Below are 20,572 nucleotides of genomic sequence, written 5' to 3'. Positions count from 1 at the left end.
GGGTCCTCCTTCTTCCCCTTGTTGAAGATGGGAACCACGTTGGCCCTCTTCCAGTCCTCTGGCACCACACCAGAGCACCACAAGTGCTCGTAAAGTCGAGCCAGGGGTCCTGCAATGACCTCAGCCAATTCCTTTAGTACTCTAGGGTGGAAATCGTGCGGACTGGCTGACTTGAATATGTCCAGTCCCTCCAGAAGCTCCCTAACTAGTTCCTCACTAACCCTTGGCCCAGGTGTGCCTCCCCTGGGGCCTGATTCTAGAGATTCTGTGATCCTGTGATTAGGATTCAAAATGACTTAGCAAAGCTGGAAAAATATTCTAAAATCAATATGGATGAAATTGAGAAAAGACAAATACAAAGTACGGCATCTAGGAAGGAATAGTTTAAATGCATAGATACAAAATGGGGAGTGATTCCCTACAGTACTGAAACTTAGGCAATGATTGGGGGCTGTAGTCTGTGGCAAGATTGAGTCAACAATATAATACTGCTGCAAAAAGGCTAATAGCATACTGGATGCATTAACTGGAGTATTGCATGAAAGCCATAGGAAGCTATTCTTCTACTTAATTTGGCAACAATGAGACTTTCTTTGGAGTACAGCGTTTAATTTTCGGTACTACAATTCGAGAATGGTATGGACAAGCTGGGAAGTATCCAGAGGATAGCAAAAAAGGGTTTAAAAGTCTGAAAAACAAGATGTCTGAGGAAAGGTTTGAAGACTGGGGACTACTTGGTTTACAGAAGAAAAAAATGAAAGGAGATTTGATAAGTCTTCAAATATGAAATAGCTTGTTAAAGAGGCCAGTGATCAGTTTAGATGATCACTTTTTCTGTTACTGGCAATGGACAACTTAAGTTGCAGTAGATTCAGATTAGATATTTAATGTTGATTCTTAAATCTGAGACTGGGTAAGCACTGGAAAAGATTACCTAGAAGGGTTGTAGAATTGTTGTCATTGGAAATTTTGAAGTGTGGGTTAGACAGACACTTGTCTGGGATGGTTTAGACGAAGATGAGCCTACTTTTAGGAGAAGGTTGGACTAGATGACATTGAGAGGTCTTGAGCCCTATTTTTCTACAATTTTATGTTTTCGTTTTCTTTTTTATAATGCAGTACATTTTTGTGAGCCCTATTTTTCTTCCATTAATACAGGTACTTACTGTTTCATCAGAAGTTCCCAAAAGAATTCAAAATGCCTTAAAGAATGCAGAGGATTCTGAGAAGACTCTTAGTCAACTCCTGGAAGAAGAAACTCTCCTGTCTGAATCAATTGATAATCACCTATTGAAAGCACAGCCATGGATGGAGGCTCTTGATGTCTTGATTAGTCAAATAGAAGAAATGGAACGACACCTCGCTTACCTAAAGTGGATTTCACGAATAGAAGAACTAAGGTAAAGAAAAAAAGCCCATTTATATTTCTAAATACCTTATTTTGGCAATTTTGCATCTTTCTTAAAGCTTTAATCTTAAATAATCAAGTTTAAGAACATTCTTGGAATTGTAAATGCTTCTTAATGGCTAATGATTGAGAATTCATATCTCATTTGAGCTGTTACTCTGACTTCCTAATTTGTTGATTCTTTGACAGTAGTAACTTATTTTGTACATGGGAGGGGATTGGTGAAGGGTAAGTAGGAAGAAATATTTACAGTAAGAATCTATTTATTTGGTTGTAAATTGCCATATAGGAAATGATATAACCAGCGTCTAACAGGTTAATGGTGAGGAAATGCCAACTTCAGTGGATATCTGAACAGAAAGAAGGGCATGTATATTATGCCCTTCAGTGGCTCTTCAGTGGCTCTGTTGGCTTTGGTCTGAGCCAAAAGTGTAATTGGGTGCCTCATGTATACTTACAGTACTGATATAGCTGCTCAGAAATCAGTATTGTAAAAAAGCTGAATTTAATTCATTACCCAATAAGATGAGTAATATGTAATGAATTTTGCCATAACTTTGCTTTATTTTATAGTGATAATATTCAGCAGTATCTGATGACCAATAATGTCCCAGAGGCAGCCACTACTTTAGCATCCATGGCAGAACTGGATATTAGGCTTCAGGAATCATCTTGTTCTCATCTTCTTGCTTTTGTGAGGTCCACTGTTCAATTCTGGCATAAAATTCTTAAGGACAAACTTTCAAGGTAGGGAATGCACTACCATTCTCTTATTTTTACATTTTGCTATAGCATTGCTTCTTAATGTTTTCAGAGTCAGGGCACCCTTCCACAACTCTTTGAATGTGGTGGCATCCCCAGTTGAGAACCACAATTGGTGCTCAACTTACTAGTTAAGAACCACTTAAGTGTTGGCAGTGCCTGCTTCACAACCACACTAGGAAGGGCTTTGGCACATCTGCATGCTTGTCCTGCATTAGGGTTCTTGATCAGCCTAAAGCAGGCAAGAGAGCTGGCTCATGTTGCAGTCTTTCTTGGTCTGACCTGCATGCATCTCCCAGAAATAGGTGTGTGGGACAGGTAGAACTGTTCCATATGACTCTCTTTTGGTAAGGGGATATGTGTAAGGGGTGGGGGGTAGAGGAGAAGAAACAGCATAAGCCAGCTTTCTTGCTTGCTTTAGGCTGATCAGAGAACCCTAATGCAGGAGTGCTCACATGCCAGTCCTCTTGTGTGTGAGGCAGTTTTATCTGGCTGCTGCCCCCCCAACAGCCGTGCCTGTGCTGTTGCACCCTGGTTGAGAACCACTGTATTATAGCTTCATGTTAATGGATATATTTTCTGTTACAGTGATTTTGAGGCGATATTAACTCAGCTTCACTGGCCATTTATTGGGCCACCACAGTCTCAGGCTTTTGGCCTTGCTACACCAGGCAGTGCTTCAGATGTATACAATAATTTGGAGATGCTGTTTTCTCAGCTTCTGAAATTGCAAACCTCGTATCCTTTTTTAATTAATTTTTTTCCCCCCACGGTGAATTTTAGTAGAAACAATGAACAAACATTAAAGAAGAAATGTATGATTACTTAAAATTTTTATATTAAACTTGATGCTGCTTTTGCAAGCTAAAGTGTGTTTGAAGATTTGGTACTTAAGAATTTATGCATTCAATCTGTTTCCTAGAAATGGACTAAGATCATTAATACTTTTCACATACTCCACTGAAGAGTCCTTAGTTGATATAAATAAATAAATAAATAAATAAATAAATAAAATTGTTCTTTGCTAGTTTGTATCACATAAATTGGTGACCAAAAGGTGAAATGCTCTTCTTCTGCACTATTAATCCCCCGAGCTCTTGCTGCGTTCTGTCAGTGTATTAATATATATGTGGGATTGTTAGAGGGCTACATGTTTTGGAAACACTGATAAAGTAGATATCCTAACTAAATTGACTTGCTGTCACTTAATATGACAAATCAGTTCTCAAGAACCTGAATTGTTTGAAATACATAATTAGCTGGTTCTATATTAACATATTTGCAACGTTTTGGAAATATGGTATGTATAACATTGATTTCAGTTGACTAGAACTGTGGTTCTTAACTGTGTTGGACTCAGAGCATCCCTTGAGAATGCCAGTGTTTGTCTTTCATTTCTTGACTATGGGGAAAAATAGAGTGATTCTTCTATTGGAAAAAAACCATAACATATCAGAAAGTTTTTGGCACTGTGGATTCCTGTTTGATATTTCTGTGTTGACCTTGCAAATTATGTAGGTGTTTGGACATTTAATAGTGCTAATACTGAGCAGCACCCTGGTTGAGAATCCTTGGGCTGGGGACATCTGGAACTTGTCATGGGATGGGGTCCCCAGGAATGGCTGTGATACCCCTAGGGCTCCTTGACCGTGCCAGTCTTGCCCAACAGGCACCTTTCTCGCCCACCACATCTTGCTGGTAATTTTAGTAAATTGGGAGGCTGTGCTCAAGTCTGTATTCTGGACATGGTCTTGCTGCACTCCACTGAACCTTGTGGGTTCTTAGACCCCTTTGGCATCCCCGTTCAAAATGGGTGACTCGCAGGACACCCCCAGCCTTATGGGCTAGATGCATGGCTCCAAAACCACCCCTTTACCATACCCCAAGCCTTGTAGATGGTATCACTGCGCCCCACACTGGTGCCAGGCTCTCCGCAGCCCCTTATCACCGTGCCCCACACTGGCGCTGGGGTCCCCACAGTGTCATGGGCCTCCGATGAAGCTGCCTCCTTCCCCAGTAGCCTCAACCCAATCCACCAGTCAAACAGCAGCTAAACTCTGAGCCCCTGGGCTATAACATAATATAAGCAGTTCTGGGTGTGCTTTGTCCCTTTAGAACATCAAACTTCTCCCAGCACTAAGTGCCTTATAAGCCAGGGTCTTAGGTGAGCTCCTGGAATCCCTTAATCCTACCCAGAGTAGAAACCGGCAGCCAAGCCTCTCTGGTGAGCTTCTTCTCCAAGAACTCCTTCCCCCCTGGCTACTCCCAGCCCTGGGGTTTATATTTGCCCAGGGCCCTGCCTCTTCTGGTCAGCTGACCGGGTGCAGGTGCAGGCTAATTTACTTGTTAGCCTGTTGCCATAGTAAACCGCACCTGTGGGCTTCTGTCTGGCTCTTAGGACTCTCCATAGGCAGTTTCTGCTCTTATAGGAGCAGGCACCTTTGTGCCCGGCGACATTATGCTACTGAGATAATCTAATGCTTTTATAAATGGTCTATCAATAAAATATTTTATCCTTAACTCTCAAACCTTAGAGATGAACTGATAACCAAACCAAAACAACTGCCAGAAAAGTATTCTCTACCTTCATCACCACCTATTATTCTACCAATGCAAATCATGCTAAATCCTCTTCAGAAAAGGTTCAGGTATCATTTCACTGGGAACAGACAAACTAATGTTTTAAGCAAGGTAGGGGAAAAGCAGTCTTGATTTCATTACAGTTTTACTGAAAACTAAACATTTCTAACTATGGTGACACATACTTCATTAAAGGTTGTGGCTGGTTTTTTTTTTTTTTTTTTTTTTTTTCTGGAATGCTTGGGGCTCACCGACCATTTACTTTGTGCGTGTGGAGGGAAAACACAATTTGGAGAAGAACCACAGGTCATGCTTTCCGCATGGCAAGTTGGTGCACTGTACAGTTTGCCTGCCTGGGCAATGGGAAATTCCTGTGCTATACTTGCTGTTGCCCTCTATTAGGTGCGGGGACCGATGCAGGACCTACTGTAGCATTAGACAGATTCCACAACTTGAGGAGTGTGGATTTATTCCCTCTATGTGGAAGCTCTTTTTCACCTCTCTTGGCTGCTTGGTGTCACTGGTGTATAAAAGAGTATATTTGGTTTAATGTCACTATCTTCAGCATTTTCCAAAGGTTACAAGTCTTAAATTCTGCCATTAAAATGGCCATACTTTTAGTGGCCCAAGACTATATAATTAGTCTTTTTTTTAGCTTGTCTTTTTTAGTTTTTAGTTAACATCCCATATTTGGAAAAAAAGATTTGTTTCGATTTTTTTTTTTTTTTTTCAGTGCCATCAGTGTTCAAGGGGTTTTTCAGCTCAGTATATGATTTAGGTGCATTTCTACAAGAAAACAGGTCTTATTCTGTTCTCAGATCTGCTGTAGTTACCTTAGGAATAGGTATTCTGTTATCCATGTGCTTGGATGTGACATTACTGGATGAATTTGTAGGTATATTTTCACAATGACAGTAACCCCTGAATGTGTTTCCTGCTTACTTGTGGATAATTGTGGAATGATGATGTGACATATTTTGGAATCAGATTATAGGGAATTTTCATAAGCAAACTAGGGAAGTAACCATAAGGTGAGTGCTGAGCTGGCTTAAAAACTGCTCTTAAAGAATAGTTATTAGAGGTTCACTATCAAAGGTAGGGTACTTTGGATCCCACAGGAATCTTCCGGTTTGCTTATAGTCAGAATTTTTGTGGAGGACTTGGATGATGAAATAGGGAGAGTAAAAAGTGATAGATAACAGCAACGTGGAAGGTATTGCCTGTTCTTTTGGAGGACAGGATCAGAATTCAAATTAATCGTGACAGATTGGATAAAAGGTTGGAAACCAACATTATGAAATGTAGTAAAGACATTTGCTAAATGCTACATATAAGAAGGAGAATATGAAATGGGGAACAATCTGGGGATTACAGTGGATCACAAATTGAATGAGTTGTCAGTGTGATGTTGGGGTGCTGTTTTGTATTTTAGAAGAGGACAGTCTGATATATGTTAAGTGTCACAAGTAAGACAGCAGAATTACCTCCTACGTGGCACTGGTAGGACCACAGCCGTAGCATGTACCTAGTGTTGGGCATCATACTAAGATGTAGACAGACAGGCTTCAAGAGGAGAGCAACAAATAAAGTAAGAAGTTCAAACTTTCCTCATGGCTGACTTATTCTAAAGGAGCTGTTTTTCTGTAGCGTACAAAAAGAGAAGGTTAAAGAAGGACGTAACAATCTTCCAGTCTTGACAATCTCCACCCCAGATTGCTGAGGGAATTAGCAGAGGTCATTGCAGGACCCCTGGCACAGCTTTACGAGCACTCGTGGTGCTCTGGCCAGGTGCCAGAGCACTGGAAGAGGGCCAGCGTGGTTCCCATTTTCAAAAAAGGGATGAAGGAGGACCCAGGAAACTGTAGGCCAGTTAGTCTTACCTCCTTCCTGGGTAAACTTTTTGAGAGAATTATCCTGGCAGTTGTCCCCGAGGGGCCAACAGGGGAGATTATGCTTAGGGGCAGCCAACATGGGTTCATCAGTGGCAGGTCCTGTCAAACCAACCTGGTGGCCTTCTACGACCAGGTCACCAAATTGATAGATGCAGGGGTAGCAGTGGACATAGTCTTCCTGGACACAGTCTCTCACCCCGTTCACATTAAAAAAAAAACTGGGGGACTGTGGTGTTGACACCTACACAGTCAAATGGCTGGAGGGCAGCACCCAGAGAGTGGTGGTGAATGGGTAATTTTAGACCTGGAGGGATGTGGGCAGTGGGGTCCCTCAGAGCTCGGTCCTCGGGCCCGCACTGTTCAACATCTTCATCAGCGACTTGGACGAGGGGATAAAAAGCACCCTGTTCAAATTTGCTGATGACACTAAGATGTGGGGGGGATGTGGGCACACTAGAAGGGAGGAACAGGCTGTGATCGGACCTAGACAGGTTACGGGGTGGGCGGATGAGGACAGGATGGGTTTCAACACTGACAAGTGCAAGGTGCTGCACCGAGGGAGGAACAACCGGCACCATACCTACAGGCTGGGGTACTCCCTTCTCGTCAGTGCAGAGGCAGAAAAGGATCTTGGAGTCATTGATGCCAGGATGAACATGGGCCGGCAGTGTGGGGATGCCGTCGGGAAGGCCGACTGTACTTTGTCATGCATCCATAGATGCATCTAAAGCAGGTCAAGGGAGGTGGTACTCCCCCTCTATGTGACACTGGTCAGGCCACAGCTGGAGTACTGCGTCCAGTTCTGGGCACCGCACTTCAAGAGGGATGTCGACGGCATCGAGAGGGTCCAGAGCAGGGCCACTCGTATGATCAGGGGGCAGCAGGGCAGGTCCCACAAGGAGAGGCGATGGGACCTGAACCTGTTCAGCCTCCACAAGAGAAGGCTGAGGCGGGATCTTGTGGCCTGTTACAAACTAGTCAGAGGGGACCAGCAGGCATTGGGGGTCCCTGTTCTCCCGAGCACCGCCAGGAGTGACCAGGAATAACGGTCACAAGCTGGCAGAGGGTAGGTTCAGGTTAGATACCAGGAGGCGCTACTTCACTGTCAGGGCGGCTAGGGTCTGGAACCAACTTCCAAGAGAAGTGGTGCAGGCTCCTACCCTGGGGGTGTTTAAGCGGAGGCTAGATGTACACCTTGCTGGGGTTGTTTGACCCCAGTACTCTTTCCTGCCATGGCAGGGGGTCAGACTTGATCTGCTCAGTTCCCTTCCGACCCTAGAAACTATGAAAAGAATGTTATAAAAAGGGTGGTGATCAGTTGTTCACCAGGTCCACTGAGAGGAGGTGCAAAAAGGAATGGGCTTAATTTGCTGTTGAGTTTTAGGTTATATATTAGGAAAACCTTCAAACTCTAAATGTAATGAACACGAGGACAGGCTGCCTGGCGAGGTTATTGAATCCTCATGAGAGGTTTTTAAGAACAAAGGTGGCCTGGGTGTCTTTCATCCTGCTGGTGCATGGACTAGATAACATTTGTAGGACTTTTCCCAGTTCTACTGTTCTGTGAATATGAAGACCGTATTACTTGGGTTTGTGGGGAGTCCTGGCTGGTCATGTAGAGTGTTTATACATATGCTTTGGGGCTGGAGGGAGGTGCTATAATTAGAGCCAGTATAATTAAAGCGCCCAGAGCATCTCGTGTATCAGCGTCCCTGCACTTCAAAATGGTGGTGGGGGTGCTTTATCTGAAGCTTGTTGAACAAGCTTCAGATAAAGTGCCCCTGCCACCATTTTGAAGCCCAGGAATGCTGATACACAAGATGTGGTAGGCTGCTGGAGCACAGTAATTGCCACACTTCAGAAGACTTAATTAATTGAGTCTGCTCCCACGTACTGGAGTTACAGTGCATCGGAGTAGCTTCCCTGCTCATGTATAGGCACCCATAGTGATTGCTTTTGTTCTCAAATTATTTCTGCAAGCTTTTAATTGTAAAGAAACAAAATGAAATATCTGGGAGTGCTTCCAGGCCATCTGTTTCCAGTATCATTGAATGCTGTGTAAAAGATGAGACAACTGGTATTTCTGTCAGCCATCTTTTCAGCATGGTATTTTCTTCTGTCTCCTGGAAAAGAGTATATGGTGCAGTCAGGAAGCCTGTACAAGGGAGAGAGGAATCCAGTGGCACGGAAGCGGATGCTGCAGAGGGAAAAATGGAAAGGGGAGATGAAACGAAGGGCAAAAATAGGTAGTGTGTTCCCCGTGACGGTTTTAAGCAAAGGACAAAATTTTTCATTAAAACAGCTACAGGTACATAAATAATTCCATGTAAATACATGCAGTATTTGCAGTGGGAAAGGATGATCTGTGCTTTAAAAACAAAAGAAGATTTGTTTACTCCACAGAGCAGACCGGTCAGTAGTTTTGGCATAAACATACACTTCTGTATCTCGTTCTTCACCACCATCTCCCCTCTGCCCCCATGCTAAACAATATAACCTTCTCTCCTGAACCTTTTTAAGTACAGTATTGTGGCTGGAAAACAATTCACAATTCCTATATTTATATATAAATTGGCAATCTTTAACTGTCTTCCCTGGACCTTCCTTACTGTTTTGCATATTTTGGTTGCTCTTATATTCAGTATTTTAAAGAGTTGAAAACACTGGGTAGTTTTACAAGTCTATTATGGCTTCTGTTAGTTAATTTTGAAATTTTTGTGAGGTTTTTTTTTTTTATAAACAATACTAAAGGTACATTTTCTAACTAGTTATTTGAACCATATTTTTGTTTCTTTTTGCTTGTAGTTTGCAATAGATAACACAAGTGAAATCTGTATTTGCTTTCATGTATCAGATGAACAAATGTTATCTGGGTAGGGTTAATGTTCTGACACTTCTTTTTACGTTGAAGCCCGAATGGTACCTAACCCAGGTCCTCATGTGGATTGGAAATCACGCTAAGTTTCTTGATGAAAAAATCCAGCCAATATTGGACAAGGCAGGCTATTCAGTGAATGCAAGGGTAAGAAAATATGTTCAGTTTTACATGGCCATATTTTAGCTATGGAGTTAGCAAGTTGAATTGATTTCAGTGGGTTTATGATTAGCTTGAACTGACCTCCCAAAAGAAGTTTTAAAACTACATAAATACTGACATTTCAGTTCTTTGACCTTTTTCTAATTTTTTTTCTTGTAAAAGCTTGAATTCTCCCGTGCTCTAGTAATGCTAATTTTGGAGAAGTTGGCTGCTGATATTCCTTGCCTGTTGTATGATGATAACCTGTTCTGTCATCTTGTGGATGAAGTGCTTCTGTTTGAGAGAGAGCTGTACATTGTTCATGGATACCTCAGCACCTTTCCCAGCTGTATGCATATTCTGTCGGAAGAAACCTGCTTTCAGAGGTGGTTAACTGTGGAAAGGAAATGTAAGGCTTTTATGATTGTTTTAAACAATACAGAAGGCGTAATTGTGCAATGCTTACTCAGTCCCAGTGAGGTTGGTTAACTTGCATGCATGGGGGATATTACATCAGGGCCCTAATTTTTATACTGTAGGACTGTTGATTTAATATTAAAGCAATATTTAATGATTCTACCACAACCTGTAGTTCTGTAGGATTTAGTAATTTTATTCCTCTGGTAAAGTTCCCATTTTAAGTGCATGTCGGTGGGCCTTTAAATTTATAGGATAAGACAGAAAAAACCCAAATATGGTAAAGGGAAAAAAGAGGGGGATTAGTTTTGTGGAGAGGAAAGGAATAATGAAATAGTGAAAATATAGGGTGCAAGTAAAGAACACGTGTACAGAACAACACACACTACAAGCTGTTGTAGGAAAAAAGCAGTATGAAGGCAGGAAGTAAAAGAATTAAAAAAGCAAATAACCTGGCTGAATAGAGTGCAGTGAATGTATTTGGCTTTCAAAAATATTAATCGGAGTTTTGCTGGGCAAATAGGTTTTTGGAGTAACTTTATATAATTTTTAATGCCATTTGGCAAATCTGACAGAAAGGGATGACATTAAATAATATATTTGGGTAGTAAGCTACAGTGTGAAGGGTAGAAGTTATGGTTTGGAAAATGTACGATACCCAGTGTCTGTTCCTACATATGGCAAGTTTTAGTTTTTGAGTGCATGACAACAAAGTGCTTTACACTCAGACTAGCAAGGCTAATCATCAGGATAGTAGGGACAGGGTATCAAGCCAGGTTAATAGTAGGAATAATAGTGGCTTTTTAAATGCTATAAAAATGTTAAAGAATAATAACAGCAGAAGTGGGCATGAGTTTTTGTATGCTTTTTCTAGTAAAGGAAAAATTGGAACATTATTGGTACTCCAAAAAAGATTAACATGTAATGATGGTTAGGCAAGCTTATATCACTTTACTTCTTATTGAAGCAATTAATGTCAGAAGTTGCAAATGTTATTGTATTTAAATCTGAGTGATACTTTAAGTAAATCATAACATTTAGGATTCCTTTTAAGTTTTTATTAAAAGCTGCAATTGACTGAATTGTTAGAAGAAATGAAAAATTTGTAACCTCTAAAGCAACTGCAAATAACGCATCTAAACTTTAAATTATTTAATGTTTCCTGTGCCTGTCAGTTGCTCTTCAGAAAATGGACTCCATGCTTTCCTCTGAGGCTGCCTGGATTTCACAGTATAAAGATATCAGTGATGTAGATGAAATGAAAGTCCCAGGCTGTGCGGAAACTTTTATGACACTGTTATTTGTTATCACAGGTAATTAAATAATTTGAGATATTTAGCTTGCTACTTGAAATGAATTCTGAATAATTCAGGAGCTCTAACTTGTATATTTAACAAGGAAATCCAAATTAAGTGTCGGTGGTTTGGGATTCATCAAAGGAATAGCAAGTTAGAAATGTTGTGGTGTTTGCATTTAACAAAATCAATTATCAGGCATTTATTTCTTTGTTATTGAACTTTATGAATAATGCAAGTGAGAGTGATCAGGCCTTCATATTTGGCCAAAATTGGTACACTTTTGAAGTGCTAATGTTTATCAAGAAATATTTTTTATTCGTAACTAGAAATATTCCTTAAAATTTGAAAGAAAAGAAAAAATAAAAATCCAATGTATTTATTAGAATTAATTATAAAATAAATCCTGTTTGTTTTCAGGAAGTCAGCTCTGAATTCCTGCACACTTAGCTGCTATAATGTAATTTTACCTGTTCCATAACGCGGCATAAAGCAGATTAACAATATGGTGACTTTTATTTGCATACTAAACTTGTCTACCTTATCTTTTGTGGAGATGTTGGGGGTCCACACAGTGTTCTTAGGTTGTTCTGAAATTTGATCTTTTTGTTTTAGTGAGATTCATACATGTAGGCCCTAATCCTGCAAAACCTTACACGTGTTTAACTTGACATGTGGTAAATGGTTCCCTTGATTTCAGTGGAAGTATGTAGTGTGTCAGTATGTGTATAAATCTGCAGGAATGGGGGCTTTAGTAATAATTCAACTGCAAATCTTTATCTTTTAAAAGTTTAATTAGCTCTGGAAAATCAAAACTTCTTACAATCCTCTCTCCAGACAGATATAAGAACCTTCCTACAGCTTCTAGAAAACTGCAGTTCTTGGAGTTACAAAAAGACTTAGTTGATGATTTCAGGATACGATTGACTCAGGTTATGAAGGAAGAGACTAGAGCTTTCTTAGGCTTCCGATACTGTGCAATTCTTAATGCTGTTAACTACATAGCAACAGTATTATCAGACTGGGCTGACAATGTTGTAAGTATTATTGTTGTATAAAGAAATGAACTAGCTCTGTCATGTGCTGTATAATTAGCGGTGCTGAAAATAAAAAACACTTCATCCTAATATTTTAAGATACAGAATCAATCATGACAAAAATAGAACTAGATTCAGATTTAATAACAGATGTTTAAGTTCCTTGCCAGAGTCTAAGCAGTGCTTAAATGCCACAGTTTACCACAATATACTGGAAAGCCTAAAGCTGAGGGGTCTTCAGAAAATTAGTTGTGTAATGTGACTGTTTTGTTACCTGGATTCTATCCTACAAACTCTTACAGAAATAGATCTGCTAAGGATACTTAGATTGAAAAAAAACAGAATAAAACCTGCAAACACCTCACCATTGCTACAGATGTGGATCCTGCTAAAATTTAATCAGTTTTCTTTGCAAGTCAGGCCAGGAAGCAACACTCCCAAACTAATTTTCTGAAGTGTAGCATCATACACTTCCAGGCTATAGCAAAACTGGTACATTTATGGGTTAATCTGCCTTCATGGTTTAATGAGCCTGTGCAGACTGTGCAGAGCTCCATGTATATCACTTAGACTGTATGGGCACATGGGTTTGCACTAGTAAGTCGTGAGGCAGAATTGGGGCCGGTTTCTGTATATTTCAATCTAGGTTTCCCTCGCTTTATGTGGGTTCTGTATGTGTGAATTCGCTTTTATGCAGTGGTGCTTTTTATACCCAAAATTTGTTGTATGTGAGGTAAATTCACTCTTAGGTGATCAGTGTGGTGGAAGCCCGCAGTCAGCTGTGTTAGGCAGTGCTTTGTGGGAGTGATGTGCACCCAAACAGTTTCCTGTGTGGATCTGTGCTCCTCGCTCGTTGTCTGTGACATGTTTCTGTAGTTACCATCCCTATTATGATAGTGCCCTGTGCTTGTGTACTGTCTGCTGTTGGTAAGTACCACAATTGTCTTGTAAAAGTGGTAGAAATGGGTTTGGGATTCAGTAGAGTTGAGATCTTGGAACATATCCCTATTTGTTGTATTGTAAAGTGGGTTCCCTTTATGCAAATTCAAGTTATGCACCATTTTCCAGGAACACATGTACAGCATAAAGCGAGGGAAGCCTGTATGCAGTTTCAGGAGTAGTCTCCCTTGACATAAATGCTTAATGAGTCATTAGAAATTGTAACATTCACAGCTTAGCATGCAGAATATTAGCTATGTAGACAAGGGATGTGCAGCATGCAGAATATTAGCTATGTAGACAAGGGATGTGCAACATACAGCCTGCAAGCGAGATCCAACCTGTGATGGTGGTATCATCTGCATGCGGATGGGCCTGATGTGCTGCCCCCTTCTCCACTTGTGCTATAATGCTGTCTTAAGGAGCTGTGTTATCACTGGACCTACATGTATTAAAGTATCAGAAAAAGGTTGTCATCTGCTTAGAGGTATTTAAATCTTGCTTGTTTTGTTTTTGTAGTTTTTCTTGCAGCTTCAACAAGCAGCTCTCGAGGTGTGTGCAGATAGTAATGCACTCAGTAAGCTACAGCTAGGGCAACTGGCTTCTATGGAGAGCTCTGTCTTTGATGATATGATTAACCTCCTAGAACGCTTAAAGCATGACATGTTGACCCGTCAAGTAGATCATGTCTTCAGGGAGGTCAAAGATGCAGCAAAGCTGTACAGAAAAGAAAGGTGATTCTTTGTTTTTATTTGGAATATTGATGATCATTATTTCTAGTACACAATTTTGAGTTAACATTAGTTTGGGTGGCAAATAGCGGCTAAGATGTGGCTTTGTGAATAAGCTGAGATCAGTGTAGCAGACTTTGAAAAAATTTTTCCCTGTTCCATCAAAGCAGTTTCTAAAGTACAGCCTTGCAAGAATTAGGGCAGTCTCTTTATTGGAAACCCCTGCCTGACTCCTGTTTTGGCACTATTTCCCTTTGGAATATTAAGCAACAAATATGGAAAGGGGTCTGCAGACTGCCTGTTTTGTGAAGGCCTGAATGTGACTATGGGTGTTTGCTCTGGGGTAAAATTTGCTAGTTTTTTTTTTTTGTTTTTGTTTTTTATGATGCTAAACATTTTTGCTCTTTCTCCTTCTGAATGGCCTTTGAGTTCTTGATACTACTAGAATGAATTTGAGGAGTATTTGTCCATAGTGCTAAACAATAATACTTCAGCAGAAGAAGGCAAAAGCATAAGAAATTATCGTATTTGCTTAAATCCAAAATTACCTTGAATACAAGATTCCCCACCCCCAATTAGATTTGGTACATGGACACCTATGCATTAGTTATATTTATATATTTCCATGTATAGGATCTCATCATTGCAGGGTCATCTTAGATTTATGCCCTCACTGCTGCTGTGGTATGGAAAGAAGTGGCAGCAAGACGGATAGCCCAACTCTTCAACTCTTGTCACTTGCCCCCTGGTGCCTGCCTGCCTGCCTTTCCCCCCCCTCCCCCCCCCACTGTTGCTGCTTACCCTATGCACATGGTGGCACCAGTTTGGGGCAGGCAGTGGTGGCAGCCCCAGCTGAGCTCCAGGCTGGGCCAGATGCATAGCAGCTCCTCTGCTGCTCTACAATCTCCCCCATGCTCCCCACTCCACCACTTGTGGTCTCCCTGTACTCTGTTCCCACTGTGTGCCTCCTACCTTGAGCCAGCAGCCAGGCAGTAGAAGCAGTGACAGCTCTGGCCCTGGTTTCAGGTCTGGAGCTCAAGCTGCCTGACCCAGGATAATACTTGAATCCAAGATGAGGTTTCTTTCCCCCTTCCATGTTGAACAGGGTAAAAAACCTTGCGTTGGATTTGAGCACATTGGATAAATCTGTGTGCAGTTGACTCTTGTAAAAGACAGGCTTCATTCATCTTGGTTGCTTCCCCAGAAATAACTTTATGATAACACAGTTTTCATTGTACACCTGTTTTGTGCAGGTGGTTATCTTTGCCATCCCAGGCGGAGCAGGCAGTAATGTCCTTATCCAGCACAGCTTGCCCAATGTTGTTGACATTAAGAGACCGCTTGCTGCAGCTAGAACAGCAGCTGTGTCACTCACTGTTTAAAATCTTCTGGCAAATGCTTGTGGAGAAAGTGGATGTGTTCATCTATCAGGAAGTAAGTCTATGCAGAGATGTAATCTGTGCTGTACAGTGAAGGTGAAAGTGACTTGCACTGTTAAGTTAATAGATATATTTTCTCATCTACTAATGTAGATAATTTTGGCAAATCACTTCAATGAAGGAGGAGCAGCACAACTCCAGTTTGATATGAGTAGGAATCTGTTCCCTTTATTTTCACACTATTGCAAGAGACCAGAAAACTATTTCAAACAGTAAGTATGCAAGTTTATAAAGCTTTAATATTTCAACATATGGCTCTGAATCTGTTGGGAGGCAAACATATTCTGTGTCATTCATTTCTTGTTAGTAGCCTGTAGGATATTCCATGTTCAGTGTTTACAGGCTCTGGACACTGCACAGAGCTGTCCTATGAGAGAATGTAAGAAATGTGCTTCTCTAGATAGAGAAGGATCACTCTTCTTTGCTGGGACAAGATGCATATCTTTTTTGAATGAGCAGCTGAATAGGTTTGACTGTGTAACAGACTGAATGGGATCTGGTCCACAATGTACCAGTAATGGGGAGGATGAATGACTGCTATTATTTGCCTTGACATAAGTTGTGATATCTTTTTCCTCTTCAAGATTCCTTCTTTCTTGCTGTCAAAAGAGGGTGTCATTACTTAATGATCCCGCTCACACTAGTGAAGTAGCTTGTTCTGTGATCCTGTTAAATAAACATTTCTTGTGTCATTGTGTAAAACTTGTATTTTTTTCCCTCCCAAAGCATAAAAGAAGCCTGCATTATCTTGAATCTAAATATTGGCTCTGCCCTGCTTTTGAAGGATGTACTAGAGTCAGCCTCAGAAAATGGAACCATCTTAAATCCAAACCAGCCATCTGCCACAGCAGCTTTAAATGAACTTGGAGTTTATAAATTAGCACAGCAGGATGTTGAAATACTGCTTAATTTGAAAACAAACTGGCCAAATACAGGAAAATAAGTAAATGTCTTATAAAATGATTATTAAAATGTTTAGTCCAGATTATTTATTGAAATAAAAATTAAACCAAACTATATTATGTTAATATTGGTTTTTGCATTACTCTTAAAGAATTGCTACTCTACACTTGCAGGACATTGGCTCGATCTAGTTTTATGCCTTAATTTTGAAAAATTTGGGGAAAAACTATATATGCAATATTTAAAAACCGACTGAGTTAATTTCTAGTTCAGTAAGTACAGTTCAAAGAAACTAAAACAGACTTGACTCTGTTCTCCATGTATAGCTGCCCTGGGGTAGAGGCATCTACTTGATGGGGATGAGAATATATTTCTTGTTAACCTAGAAGTCTCTATAGTAGATAATTGCTCTCAGGTCATATAGATGTTTTCATGGCTTAGCAAAGAATATGGAGTAGACAGCACATATGGTACTGTGTACAGGGATAGACACATTGCACATGAATTCGTGATTTGGTTTGATGCATGGAAAGTTACGGGTTGGGAATTGCATACATAGATCTTGCGTACTCATATGTCCATGCAGAGACTTATTCATAAGGTGGAGTCATGTGTTTGCTTTCTGATGATTTCAAATTAAGCCTTGTCATTGGGCATTTTTGACCACCTGCTTCCATAAGTGTCCAAGGTCTCTACAGGCTTGTTTATAACTGTGTGTTTTGTGACTTGCCCCTTGTTTAAGAAAAAGCCTCAAGACGGTTGTAATTGTTAATAATCTTTTTATTTGAAATTGCTTAAGTTCAAATGTGGGCATCTTCCTTATGTTTAAACCAGCTTTTGTTTCTACACAAGAGGTTTGAAAGAAATTTGACATTTTTAAAAGTTGAATATTATTTGTTGCTATATAACTGCTGCTGTTGCATGCTGCAAAAATTTCTGTATAGGAGCAGGATTATATATGGTGAGCCAGTAATTGTCAAAGGGGAGTTGGTTATCATTGAGGCTTCAGAACAACAGCTTTATTGGGAAAGATGTTTTTATACACTACCTATTTTGACAATATCTTTCAAACTAAAGAGCCTTGAAAAGCTGGCTTTCAGCTGTACAGTGAGGATGGATAAATTTGTCTTGGTGACTCCACTGTTAAAGCTGGCACAAAAAACCTCTTGTGTACTGTACTGATGCTACTCTATTAGCCCAAGAATGTATTTTGGATGAGAGAGATTATCTATATCGAAAACATAAGAATGAGACTTTAGGGAAATATTTCTGATAGCTGTTGATACTAATATACTACCCAGCTCGCCAGCATCTTTTTCTTCCTGAAACAAAAGAAAAACAAATTTGATATTCTACATAAACTCTGGTTGGAGTTTTATCTCTCTCTTGCCTTGTGATTAGTGGATGATCCCACCTCAGGTTACTTGTCATTTTACTATGGGGTAAGAGCTTGCCCCATTGGTATTTACCATGGAGCAAAGTCTATTCTGCGAGTCCCTGCACTTACTGACTTCATGGTAATGTGTTCACGTGCCTATGCCCTTACAGATGACAAAAGAAAGCACACACTATACTAGGAACAAGCAAAACAGCTGACCTGTCCTAGGAAATCTGACCACTGCCAGAAAAGATGGAGTACCTTTTTAGAATATAGTTTTAAATGCACAAATACCATTATGGAGTTAAAAAAGTATGCATTTGAAAAAAGGTGAACTTCAGATTAACCACAGGTTTCTCTTTCCTCCACAAAAAAACCCCAAATGACAAAAACGATCACTTACACTTCTTCCTTGAATACTTCCAGTGTGATATTTGTGCCATCTTCATAAGACACATCTTGAGCACTTAGCCCCAAGGTTTTAAGAGCTACAAAGATTTTAAAGAATGAGTTTTAATTTTACATTTAAAATAGCCTTAGACTTTTGTAACTAAGTTGGGGAAAAAAGTGCTGAACTCTATAATGAGAACTGTTCGACCTTTTGGGCTCAATGTTAGGTGTCATGTCAAAAGGTGTTACATTTTGGCTTGCTTAAAAACCTTTAGGGATTTTTTTTTGCAATAAGTTACTTTTTGTCAAAGCTAGAGTCTATAGAGGTCAGAATTTTCCTTGAATGAAACAATTTCAGCTGCTTTTCAGCAACTGTCTTGCATGTAATACCATCAAATATATAATAAAGTTCTAATTTGTAAATAAAAATACTGCTTTTTCTTAAGTAAAAGATAAGGGCTAACCTTCTTTGTACTGCACCAGTGTTATATAGCCTTGACTTGCAGTGTCTAACATCTCAAACATAGCTTCTAAATTTGGTTCGTCCATAAGATAGGGATAATCCACACCAGTTTGTTTTGCAAGCTTTATTCTTTCCAGTGCTTGGATCAAAAACTCTCTTGGTCTTTCTGTAAGAGAATAAAGGAGAATGACACGTTTTAGTTTTATGCATTTCTAAACTACTGCCAAATATGGTCTGTGATTGATTGGATTCCAACTTTGCCTTTACCGTACCACAAAAGTAACTCCAGTTACCAAAGCCGACTGGCTTTGTTTTAGTATAAGGTTGGTGAAACGACAATCAAATCTAATGCATCTAAATTACTACTTCAGCCTTCAATTTCATAAACACAAAATATTCCTCCTAATCTACATGATGCTTCTGATAGGAACTGCAGTCTCCAGTTATGGCCAAAACACCGTCGTGTGTGGCTCTAGACCATGATGTTGATGTCTCATGGGATTCAGTGCTAACAAGCTATTGAGGAGCAGCTGAGTCATTGAAGGCAGTCTCCTTTTATGTGTATATATAGTAAACAGTTGGCTATTTGGGCATGTCATGTAGGAAGGGGGTAATTTAACCAGTATTTATTTAAAAAGAGAGTGAATAAATAAGAGGCTCCTATGCTGACCTGCAAAATGTGCTAGAATGGGTTGGCAATGTTTTTGGGCGAAGCATCAAAAACACCTGCAACTTTGACTTGAAAGAAAGATGGTGTGCTACGGACTGGTGATGGGGGAGTCATGAGGGGCCTGATCCTTGCAGCAGTGCAGCCCCAGCCCCTTTCCTGCTGTCTGCCTCAAGGCATGCGTGCCAAGCAAACAGGGGCTGGGGGTTGCCAAACTGCGCTAGAAACACATAACTGACCCAACTCTATTGTCAGATTATGGTCCACATTACAAGTACAACAGAAGGTGTCTGAGTAACTGCTGCTTGCTCTCTGGCACATTTGACTGATTATAGTGCCTGACCTTATTTTGTTAATCACTTTGAGGTGGGAGTGAAATCCTGGCCCTCCTGAAGTCAGTGGCAAAACTTGCACGTGGACTTCACGAGGACCTGGATTTCACCTCTGCTCCGGAAGGTGTTACTCAAGTTCCCTTTGCGACAGGAGATATGTTGGTTGTTACAAGCTATGCCAGCGCTACACTTCCAGCATTGAACCTGCCAGGGTGCCTGCGTGCAGTCATAAAGTGAGAAAAAGAAAGTGAAACATCAGCGTGAAGAGCCATGTAAAGATGCTTCTTCAGGATCCTGAACCTTGCATGCCCATGACGAATACCCTGCAGGCCCAGACAGACGTATGGCTCTTGGATCCTGGCACCACAGCCCTGTGTCGGTGAACAGAAACCGAAGCCTCTAAGGGCTGATGAAAGCATCCCCTGCCCCAGGTCTCAAAAAATGAGTCGGCAGCGCCAAGGGCATCGCATCCCACCGGAGGGTTGCCAGCTCTGCTTGAATCTACGCCTGACGGTCAATGCGCCCGACACAACCCCTAACGCGCCCATGACAACGCCAGCGTGCCGCGTGCACGGATTAGGGAATAGGGTGCGCAGACTTCCCTTCAGGAAGCAAACACACGATTGTACATCTGAAGAGCGCCGGGACCGCTGTATGCACCGGCTCCACCCTTTGACGCTCATCGCACTGAAGCCCCACCATTGACCTCCCTCCCGGGCGGCGCGCAGCGGCCCCTGGGACGCGCAGTCGAGTCCCGGGGCGGGCAGGAGGGGGCAGGCCCCGGGCGCACCGGGGCGGTGGTGGAGCAGCAGCGCGCCCAGCCCGTGCAGCAGCTCGGCGACCCGGTGCCGCGCCAGGTACTCGCGGCCGCTCTGCTCCGCCGCCATCCGCGTTGCCTGGAGACGGGCCCGTGCTCGGGGCGC

At 41.2% G+C, this 20,572-nt stretch overlaps 2 protein-coding genes and 1 long non-coding RNA gene across 3 annotated transcripts in view; 1 reads left to right on the top strand and 2 right to left on the bottom strand.

Annotated features, from left to right (window-relative positions):
- The window catches only part of RINT1 (RAD50 interactor 1), a 24,286-nt gene extending 7,647 nt beyond the window's left edge, over nucleotides 1-16,639 (top strand). Inside the window, exons 3-14 of the mRNA XM_019543565.1 lie at nucleotides 1,159-1,400; nucleotides 1,982-2,155; nucleotides 2,759-2,908; nucleotides 4,705-4,861; nucleotides 9,554-9,664; nucleotides 9,842-10,067; nucleotides 11,251-11,388; nucleotides 12,208-12,407; nucleotides 13,866-14,080; nucleotides 15,331-15,511; nucleotides 15,610-15,728; nucleotides 16,243-16,639. Coding sequence (XP_019399110.1) covers nucleotides 1,159-1,400; nucleotides 1,982-2,155; nucleotides 2,759-2,908; nucleotides 4,705-4,861; nucleotides 9,554-9,664; nucleotides 9,842-10,067; nucleotides 11,251-11,388; nucleotides 12,208-12,407; nucleotides 13,866-14,080; nucleotides 15,331-15,511; nucleotides 15,610-15,728; nucleotides 16,243-16,459 — 2,130 coding nt within the window. The 3' untranslated portion in view covers nucleotides 16,460-16,639. The remainder of the gene's footprint in view (nucleotides 1-1,158; nucleotides 1,401-1,981; nucleotides 2,156-2,758; nucleotides 2,909-4,704; nucleotides 4,862-9,553; nucleotides 9,665-9,841; nucleotides 10,068-11,250; nucleotides 11,389-12,207; nucleotides 12,408-13,865; nucleotides 14,081-15,330; nucleotides 15,512-15,609; nucleotides 15,729-16,242) is intronic.
- On the bottom strand, nucleotides 4,887-8,305 carry LOC109315732. The gene is made up of 2 exons (XR_002102592.1): nucleotides 7,926-8,305; nucleotides 4,887-6,442 (listed from the first exon to the last, which is right to left on the bottom strand). It is a non-coding gene; the product is annotated as an uncharacterized LOC109315732 (long non-coding RNA).
- A 542-nt stretch (nucleotides 16,640-17,181) lies between the features above and the next one.
- LOC109315731 (EF-hand calcium-binding domain-containing protein 10-like) lies at nucleotides 17,182-20,566 on the bottom strand. The gene is made up of 4 exons (XM_019543566.1): nucleotides 20,440-20,566; nucleotides 18,652-18,816; nucleotides 18,201-18,285; nucleotides 17,182-17,741 (listed from the first exon to the last, which is right to left on the bottom strand). Exons 1-4 carry the CDS (start codon nucleotides 20,534-20,536, stop codon nucleotides 17,705-17,707), a joined length of 384 nt encoding a protein of 127 aa, XP_019399111.1. The 5' UTR covers nucleotides 20,537-20,566; the 3' UTR covers nucleotides 17,182-17,704.
- Nucleotides 20,567-20,572: the final 6 nt, after the last annotated feature.

Source organism: Crocodylus porosus, unplaced genomic scaffold (assembly GCF_001723895.1).
Source record: "Crocodylus porosus isolate Cpor-Errol unplaced genomic scaffold, CroPor_comp1, whole genome shotgun sequence".
In the NCBI taxonomy this organism is placed as follows: Eukaryota; Metazoa; Chordata; order Crocodylia; family Crocodylidae; genus Crocodylus; species Crocodylus porosus.
This window is presented reverse-complemented; position numbering and strand designations above follow the sequence as displayed.